General features: G+C 47.0%; 1 protein-coding gene across 1 annotated transcript in view; it reads right to left on the bottom strand.

Moving 5' to 3' along the window:
• mms22l (MMS22-like, DNA repair protein) overlaps positions 1-10,000 on the bottom strand; it is a 29,890-nt gene that overhangs the window by 1,419 nt on the left and 18,471 nt on the right. Inside the window, exons 15-23 of the mRNA XM_080004953.1 lie at positions 9,573-9,862; positions 5,990-6,171; positions 5,437-5,587; positions 5,107-5,246; positions 4,116-4,255; positions 2,942-3,098; positions 2,241-2,386; positions 1,884-2,095; positions 1,217-1,383 (exon numbers count right to left, since the gene is read on the bottom strand). Of these exons, the coding sequence (XP_079861079.1) occupies positions 1,217-1,383; positions 1,884-2,095; positions 2,241-2,386; positions 2,942-3,098; positions 4,116-4,255; positions 5,107-5,246; positions 5,437-5,587; positions 5,990-6,171; positions 9,573-9,862 (1,585 nt within the window). The remainder of the gene's footprint in view (positions 1-1,216; positions 1,384-1,883; positions 2,096-2,240; positions 2,387-2,941; positions 3,099-4,115; positions 4,256-5,106; positions 5,247-5,436; positions 5,588-5,989; positions 6,172-9,572; positions 9,863-10,000) is intronic.

The following is a 10,000-nucleotide window of genomic DNA, read 5'->3' as shown; positions in this document are numbered from 1 at the left end:
ATCGTAATGGGACTCTTGCATCTGCTAACCATTGGGATTACAGTGATTATAGTGTTGAAATGGGTTGGGGAAAAGTCATTTGCATTTTTTGAAAACTAAGAATGTTCCACGCCATATTCATACTACCATACTAATTAATGGGAAACAAATGCACAGACATGTTGAAATGAACACTATATAGATACAGTATTTACCACAAGTTGTTTGAGGTATTGATAAGCATATTCACACTAGGGATGCACAAAATAAACACTCCATCACTGTTTGTGCAGATTTAGGGTCTTAACTGGTGTCGCGGTCTGTTCTAAAAGCGTCTGCTAAATGTAATGTAAATTCTTTCACTGCAGTCCAGACTTGAACCTCTACTTTGGGGTCGGTGGTACATACTGACACTTTATTTCCATTAGAAACATCCAACAGGCTTCTTTTTTGGGCGTTTACCTGTGCGATAAGGTCGCGGGGTCAATACCTGTCATGCTATCAACACACAGGCATCAGAGATGGACATTTAACACAGCATAAGACCTCTGTAAGCCCCATTTAACTACATTTAGCATTGTTTTTTGGACAAAGGCCTCAAGTATTAGGTTCAATGGTAGTTTTAAGGTTTTTTGACATCATAAATGTTGACCCTGATGCAGAAGAACTTCACTGATTTTGACAAAAATGAACTATACAGATGAATAAAATGAAACTAAATGTCTATGCTGAAATGAAGATCTCATACATTAAAATGTGAGACTATAATGTTTTTTAAGGCCTTATATTTGTAAAAACTGAATTGAAGACATTTTCGTACTTTTTGGCACCTGCAAACACCCTGAATAGTTAGTCTGAAATACAATAATAATACATCTAATGTGAAGGGTATGAAATGAATACAATGACAATAAATAACGATACATGGATCAAAGTGAATAAATGTCCTAAAAGCAGGGAGCAGGGAACAGAGAGGCTACAGGACACTGATGTAGTGAAGTGCAAATAGATTTTTTATTAATTTTATTTTAAGAGATAATTTGTTAATTATTTTTAAATAAGTGTGGGTGCGCTGTGTTTTAACCTGGTATCAGACCCGTATGTGTTACCAGAATCTCCATCTGTGTGGTAATAAATATCAAAAGGAGTTGATTAAAGAGCGGGTTCCACAGACATTGTTCTGCCTGTGTGTGTGTGTGTGTGTGTGTGTGTGTCTCTCTCTCTCTCTCTCTCTCACCCTGCGGCTCATTGACGAGCATCAAGCAACGCAGCAGCGAGGGGAGGGGGACTGTGAGCAGGGCGGGGTCGGCGTCGCCGTTCCGCCTCAGAAGCTCCAATAGGAAGGTCAGCGTTGACGCCAGGCGGGGGGGCGGAGCGTGTCCTTTGAACTGCAGGAACGCGTCACTGGGAAAAAAATTAGAATAAATGAAAAATTAAAAGGACAGGGGGAGAGTTTAGATATATTTCAAGTGGTTTTCAAGTCCAATTGAAGTTAACTTTCACATTCACTTCAAGGCAATATCTCACTTTGGCGAAAAACATAAAAAACACACAAAAAAAGAAATAACATTCGGCACACGTCTCCCTGAAGGACAGCTGCAGATATTGGATGTCTAAAGCGCCCCTGCCAATGCTTCCGTTTCGCTTAGATAAACTCTTGAAACTGAGGGCGGCTTGTTCAGATTAAAACCAATCAACCAAGATAACTTGGGCCATCGAGGGCCTTTAAATATCACATGAGGTTTGCCGCTGAAAACGCTGCCACACCTCACTTCAATCTTCAGACTCAAAGTAGTGCCGCGTTATTGCCGAACACAAGAAAGGTGATAGATCACCACAATAAATGGAACCAAGTAGAATAACAATCCAGAAAGACAAGACACATCCCTGCACCGGCGCCGTACCAGAGCACTTGCAGGATGCTCCTCCTTAGCGCTGCCCCCCGGGGGCTGGGGTTGGCCTCGCAGGCGGCCAGCAGCACCGGGTGGTTGGCGATGGCGGCGGTGGAGGGCGCCGCCGGGAGGAATTGGTCCAGGTAGCGGGCGATGACGGAGCAGAGCTGCTTCTTCAGGTAGACGCCATGGGACTGAGACGCACTGGAAGCCACGGCCAGGCCCTGGTGCGCCGGGTCGGTTCCGAAAAAGAAAACGATGGACGGGAACTTTTGAGTTGTGGACAGATTCAGAAAAAGTGAGCATTTCTCTTGAAGGAAATCAGACATTTGTTTTTTTTTCCCCCCACATTAATGTGCGGAAACCAACCTGCAGATAGAGGGGCAAGCTGTGCCTGAGCGCCTTGTCCTGCTGAGTGAGGTTGTGGGGGAGCAGCAGCCCATCGACGATGCGGAACAGCAGCTGCTGGGCCTTGGAAGTAGCCAGCAGGGGGCTCCAGTGCTTCACCACGCAGCCTGGGAGCCGGTGGGAGAGGTGGGACAGCGCCAGTACACCATGACAATTATTCACAAAAAAAAGAAAATAAATTACTACCAGTATTTTTTTTACACTCGTGAAATATGCAAACATGCATTATTATTTTTGTTTTTATTTCTGTATTTTTGTATGAAGTCGTTAATACGTATAATACAGTTGATGCGATAAAGCTATAGTTATAGGCTAAAAATAGTATAGTATAGTCGTATAGTAAATTGTATAGTATAGTTATAGGTTAAAAATAGTATAGTATAGTCGAATAGTAGTATAGCATAGTATATTTATAGGTTAAAAATAAATGACACGTGTTTAGCTTTCTCGACACTTGAATGAAGAAGGCCTTTGGGACTTTTGAGAGCGTGGAGAAAAAAAAACTGAAATGGTTGGCTACATAAAGACAAACATTTCTGTTTCTGGTAAAATATCATGAATGTCCCCTGTTTTGATTGATTTATCTTTTAAGTTCCTCAAACCGGTACCTGAGCGCCGGTTAACCATCCCGTCAGCTCAGTGGGAACAGGATCTGTACGCACCCACGGCCCAGTAGGCGAGCTGCATCCCCTCCTGGCTCCTGTTGACGAGGTAGGGCTTGATGTACTTCAGGATGTCTCCCATGTAGTCCAGGGCCCGGGTCACCATGGCCGAGCGCTCGGACAAAACTTGCAGTCCGCCGTACACACTGCCCACAGCCTAAAGAGTGGAGGGGGGGTGGGAATCATAGAGTGGGTTGAAAATAATCTCTCACACACACACACACACACACACACACACACACACACACACACACACACACACACACACACACACACACACACACACACACACACACACACACACACACACACACACACACACACACACACACAAATAAATAATGATGAGAACACCTACTAATAGTCTAATGATCACGTCTGAGAAATCGGGGTTCTAGATGCAGACAACATTACGGGCCTTGTCAACATCACCGAAAAACAGAGCGGAGATTCCTAAGTGGACGTGTAGTGGAACTTTCAGTGATGTTAAATACCTGATAGGCCTCCTCTCTTCTTCCTAATGGAGGAGTCGCTAACAGCCCCGTGGATACTGAATATAAAGATGAATAGCTGCACGTGCAGGAGACAATCAATCGCCTCCATCTGTCTTTCAATTACCTGAGCATAAAGCGTGCGAGCGCTAATGAGTCGGTTGGCAGAGTTTCCACTTTGGAGGAAACTATGACCCGGCATCACTTAAAAAGCAGGGAAATTAAACCCCGAGCTCACATTTCAGTGAGCGGGTACGTTGGAATCTCACGGCTTTTTCTAGACGATGCTCACATGCAATTGGGAATTGTGAAACATCCAATGTATGGCTGAATATGATTGCCTTTAGCTTCAAGTGTTAATGCTGATTTATCACAACTAAGTTCCCGGCGGAAATATTATATGACTAAAAGATCCAAAAAGTGTGCGTGTGCCGGAAATCCAGAACTGTGCAAGAGAACTTTAATGTATTAACATGTAAACATAACATGGACATCAAAGGAGGAAGGAATGCATCATTGGAGTCCAGCACTAACAAGTAAGTTCTGTACGTAACTTTTCAGTGTAAGTGACGGCAAAATCTGGAATTAATACTGTATGTGGAATATTTTATGATTCAGGACAACAGTGTACAAAGGTTTGATCAGGTTACGGTGCAGATACCGTCAACCGTACTGACTCGCACCTTGATGAAGAGCTCCAGGGCCGCGTTGGGCTCTGGTTTGGCTGCCGGAGGCTGCAACCCCGCTCTGTGCAGCAGGTCGTCCACCTCATGAAGCCTGAGCACCAGCCTGGTCAGCTCACTGAGCTGCTCCTCCAGGAGGCCTGAGACCACAGGCACAGACCCTCATTACAATGAGAAAAGATTCAACCAGACCATCACCACCATCACCATCATCACCTTCAGATGGTTAATACTGTATCCATTTCTGTATAACTTCAAATGATCTCCTGGTCCCCACTGACGACTACAGCAACTAGAGCTTGACCGATTCCATATTTTTGAGTCGGATGCCGATCCCGATTTTGGAGAGTCCTAGCCCACCGATAACCGATGTTTTGACCGATATTTTGTCAAAAGTGCAACATTTTCAAATCAGTGAAAATCAGAAAAAGTTATATTTTATTTATATAATCGATTATAAGTTTCTATATTTGAGAACATTTTACTTATAAACAAACAAATAAAAAAGAAACACTAAATACTTGTTTAAAAATCAGGACCCATCGGCTGCACAACTGCCAATCCCGATGTGGTCAAAAAAGTCAAATAATGACAGCTATTTCGGCCAAACCGATATACCAGTAGGGCACTAACAGTAACACATATTTTTTTGCCGTATTTTGTATTTATTATTTCAATTTGTGAAGGCTGAAAAGCAAGTGCTTTAAGATATACAAAATACGGCAACATTAATAATAATTTTGAGGTGGGTTTCGTTCAAGTATCGCAATATCCAAATTAGTATGGTCCTCGTAAGGTCCTTTAAATAACTGTACACACACTGTCAACGTCTGCCTTATATCCTATCCGACGCAATAGCATGTTGGCCAATTTATGTTTGGTCTCAACATGGCGACAGCGCTGGTACATCTTTGACTGGGTAAATGATTAAATTCTGTCAGATTGCTTGGAGAACAATTAAACAGAAGTCAATATGGCTGATGTATGTCACCTGCTCTGCTGTCGGAGCCGTCGGGGCTCTTGTGAAGGTGCTGCTGCAGAACGCAGCGGAACCAGGTCCTCACAGACAGTGCTTGGCCCGAACCGGACCCACCGACCCCAGAAACATCACCCAATGAGGACACCAGCTCGCTGGGGAGGATGGAATGTACAACATAGGCTGAGCCCGGGCATGGCCAAACTCCCACAGCATGTGTCCAACCCTGCTACTAGAAGTTTTTGGCAAGGTAGCTCTAGGATTATCAACACTTTGGCTGAAACTTCAGGAGAAGGTTAAAAAAAGTTCCCGGTGAGGCCGCATCCCTGTGGCGGCTGTGTTTACCGGTTCTGCAGGAGGTGAGGGAGGTAGCGAGTCACCAGCAGTGGGTGGAGCATGTCATCCCAGCCAAAACATTGCATTATGGACTGCACCGGGCTGGGCTGGAGGTCCTGGGGGGCAGAGCTCGGCAGATCAAAGGCCAACAGGGTAAAGCCTGGAGAAGATTAAATGAGCGGATCATTGGCTGAATGAGCAGAGTGCCAAGACGTTTAGATTCCCGGGGTGAGTTACGAGGTGGCTTACATCCTGTCCTCTACCAGCATTCTACCTTTCCTTCAAGTGCTTTTACTCTTTCAAGCCCTAATCTTTGCCTGCTCCCACCAGCTTCACCAACAATCCCTCCCTCCGTTTTCCCCTCCTGCCAAGCCCGTCCTATTGTGTTTTCTCCACTTTGCTTACTCTGACATCCCACACTAAAGCACCCTTCCTTCCATTTAGTTCTTCCCTCCTTCACTACTCTCCAATTCTCCTTTCTTTTCACCTCATCTGTCCGACATCTCCCCATCTCTCCATCCTCCCCCCGCCTCTTCCTTCTCTCCCACTGTGTAGGACTGACCTGCAGCAGCGTCCGCCAGCTGTGGAGGGGGCGTCTGGGAGAGACGGAGGCTGCGGAGGAAAGGGAAGAAGTGGGCCCAGAGTGCCGCTGCGACCGCTAGGTGGCGCTCCTTCACCACAGTGGCGCTGGCAGGGGCCCAGGTCGAGGCGAGGGCAGGCTGGACGCAGCGCTGCTGGACCCGTCTGGGAGGCGGACACACAGACGGAGAAGCAGAAACACAGACAGACGAAGCGGCTCCATTTATTCGGCACAAAGGCAGACGTGGAGCGACTCTCGTGTGCGCCGCACTCCGCCCTCCACTTTTTAGTTTCTTAAATCCAACACCCCCTCCCCCACGCCCTGTTCTTTGCTTCTCCTTGTGTTTTCCCTCTCTTGTCTCCTGGGGGATTAGCGGGTGCGGCGGTGCAGTGCAGAGAGAGGTGTAGGTGGAGCGGGGGAAGGGGGAGGGGGGTATGATAGGCAGGGAGAGGAGGCTAACGCTGATCCCCCTGTACACAGACCATACTTCAGCTTCTGTTGGCTCATCCCGCGCCCAGCCCCAGCCGCTACAGCAGCCCCACAGTGCCTGGCATTAGCCCAGATAAGCAGCTGAAGGAGCTGTAATCTCATTTAGACTGGAGATGATCCTCCTGTCCCCCTCGTTCGCCTGGATGGGAGGGGCGGGTGGGGGAAGGGGTAGAGAGAGAGAGAGAGAGAGAGAGAGAGAACGGGGTGCAGGGTGGAGCGCTAGCAGCTCCCTTTCCCGTTTTCCTCTGCCTCCGCACACCCCAGTCGGCTTGTCTCTTGCTCTCGTGCGGGCGTACACACACACACACACACACACACACACACACACACACACACACACACACACACACACACACACACACACACACACACACACACACACACACACACACACACACACACACACACACACACACACACACACACCTCTGCGGTGCCTTCCCTTCCAGCAAGGTTGCATCTAATCCAGAGAGAGCTGAGACAATCGATTAGAGTCTGAATTCATTAGCCTCGTTACTACTGCGGAATGGGCCTTTCACACCCATCAACCCTCATTGTACAAGACACCGTCAGAGACCCCACTTAATCCCCTCACTGCAGCTACTTTCACACACACACACACACACACACACACACACACACACACACACACACACACACACACACACACACACACACACACACACACACACACACACACTCTTTGAAACCCCATTTAACCATTCCCACAGACCCATCAACACACAGGAAATACACAACACAGCATCCCTTAAATCACCAAAGGAAGCTCAACTTGCACCTTGCCCACCTTCAGCAAACAAAACAGTACTCCCTGTCGTCCGTACACCCCAACTGTTGGGGATAATTGTGATGGCTTTTCCTACCTGATCATTTCAATTCAATTCAAAAGCCATAGCGCAATTACTCGCCCCTCAGTGAGTGGAAAGAGAACAGCCTCGTCATCTAGGAGGAGGCTTTGATGATCACAGGGGCCGGCGTGATTCTCAGGGTGGCTCGCAGCCCGCCAAGGCCAAGGCAACAGGGACAAATTGTTTCTCAAAAACACATCCAGCACGGTGTTCCAGTGCCAAAATCACCCTAACAGACACCAGATCTTACACACCCCCGCCTCCCCACAGCAGAGGGCCATGGGAAGAAATGGAAGTGAGGCATTATGCCTCTGACTGGCTGCTTGCCTCCGCACCATGGCGATGGCCATCAGAGCGAGCGTTCTGAGCCTCCTCCGCCTCAACCGCTGGCAGGATAATTCTCTTAATGTGTGCAGAATCCGCGAGGCTCTTAATAGATGTAATGACGCTCTGGCTAAATTCGCCGGGCTACATAATTACCCATTAATTGTGTCAGAGGAAACACATTAATCATGGAGGGGTACCCAGTATTGCCAGGCAGAAGAATTATGTTTAATTTGGTGGGACGAATCGGAAAGAGAGAGCTTAGTATTCTTTTTTTTTTTGGTTAAATAGGTCAGCGTGGTCCGGGCTGTAACAGAAAGCCTCTGGGATTTCTCCTCCTCTCTGTGTTCTTGGCCATTAATGTGCAAATGTGTGCCCTCCAACCCTGAGATGTGGGGAGGGAAGTTTGGGAATTAGAAGAGCTAACAAGATACTGTGTTACGGGAGCCAGGACCTGAAATAAGAGAGAAGTACACTGAGGTTACTGCTTCACTTGGGACAGGTATGTAGGTAGGGCTGTGTGTGTGTGCGTGCGTGCGTGTGTGTGTGTGTGTGTGTGTGTGTGTGTGTGTGTGTGTGTGTGTGTGTAGATGGTGTAAGAGAACAAGAGAATAAGGAGTAATCATAGAGCGAAATGAATCAAGAGCGAGGCCTCATTCCAGAGCATGAACTATTCTTCAATTTTGTCATTATTTGCTAATTCATAACAATTGTAAAAATAAATAAATAAATACAATAAATAAAAAGTAAATACCTTAATAAAATAGCCTGGTACTTAATGCATCATGTGCTCCAGATATGCTAATCAACTGTATATGAGGGTGCGCAAGACTATGAATCCACCACATTCACAAGTGATGTTGGATTAATGGTGCGTGAACGGGATCATTTACTGCAAACATAATATATACAGAACTTAAAAGGATCTTACATACATAACAAATACATAACAAAAAATAAATGAGCCATTACTCAATATCAGCACTATGTTAGGGTTATATCAGTGTATTTTCTCTGTCATAAACTGACTGAAAAAAACTCTTGGTGTTACTTTTGTCCCCTCAGTAGTAAACAAAGGGGGACCGACCAATTCTTTAGGACAACGTGAACGTCCCAATATCATTTGGAAACAATGCACTCAGTTTTCCAAATAAATACATTTTCCGCCTGCATATATGACTTGTAGACTAATAACACTTGAGTGCTCATTGAGGCACAACATAATATGACTTAAGTTTAAAACTGGAGTGAGTCACCAAGGACACGGAGTGCCTGTTACAGCAGCGGCTTCAGACTAATTGAAATCGAACAATGCCACAGAATTTCCCACTCAGATGCTGTGACCTTCGACGTGCACGCTCTCACAAGAGACGGCTTTCTGTCTCCTGTCGCCTCTCGTACGACCTTGCATCTTCACATAAACAGACACCTGTTTCAGCCGCGGCTCTCTGACCTTCGACCGGGGTCACCTGTGTAACACACACCTGTGTCCCGCCGGTGAACCTGTCCCAATGCTCCACAGGCCACTCGGTCCCTCCACCCAACCACAATCACACCACCGTCCCCATGGCGACAGCGGGGTCTGCGAGGGTCCCCCGAGCGTGTAACTCTACTCAGGGCTCTGCTCGCACCTGCTGAGGGTGACATGGGGGCCACGGGGCCTCCCGGGACCGGCAGAGGCCTTAATGCAGCACTGGGGTCTATGCGGTTACACAAGGCACAGTCCTGCCCTGCTGCTGGTAAGGTCATAAGAGATACGTTTTATTGTGCTCAAATCTGATTTTAACACAAGGTTAGGTCGTGTTTAGTAACCTTATTCGCTGAAAACAAATGACACAGACATTGAGTAATTCTTGCAAATATTAAAATCAACTGTAGCGTACCTGAGCTGGGCGAGCACAATCTGCAGGAAGCCCAGGGCCGCACTGAGCTCCGACTGGCGACAGGCCGGCAGCAACCAATCGAACCCCTCATTGAGCAGCTTTTCCTCCGACAAGCTGAGACTGGCACTCGTCTCAAAGACCTCCGCTACGCCTTCCAGGTAGGAGCCCAGGGGTCCCCAAAGGGCCGACCTGCGAGAGGCCTCCGTGGTCTTATCGTAGAACTCCTTGGCAGTCTCATTAAAGCAGGAGGCCAGCCAGCTAGCCTGGGCTCCGACATCCAGACCCCTCTCCTATAAATTGCCAGAGAATTTTCACATTAAGCAAGACTAGGTTGTCTCTTCAAGTATCTTAAAGCATCCAATAGCTCAAAATGTCTCTTAACTGCATAGTAGACATAATATTTGTTTCAGGTGATGACAAAATGTATG

The sequence above is a fragment of the Zeus faber genome (assembly GCF_960531495.2).
Source record: "Zeus faber genome assembly, chromosome: 8".
In the NCBI taxonomy this organism is placed as follows: Eukaryota; Metazoa; Chordata; class Actinopteri; order Zeiformes; family Zeidae; genus Zeus; species Zeus faber.
The sequence above is the reverse complement of the archived record's forward strand: the minus strand, read 5'-3'. Positions and strand labels throughout refer to the sequence as shown.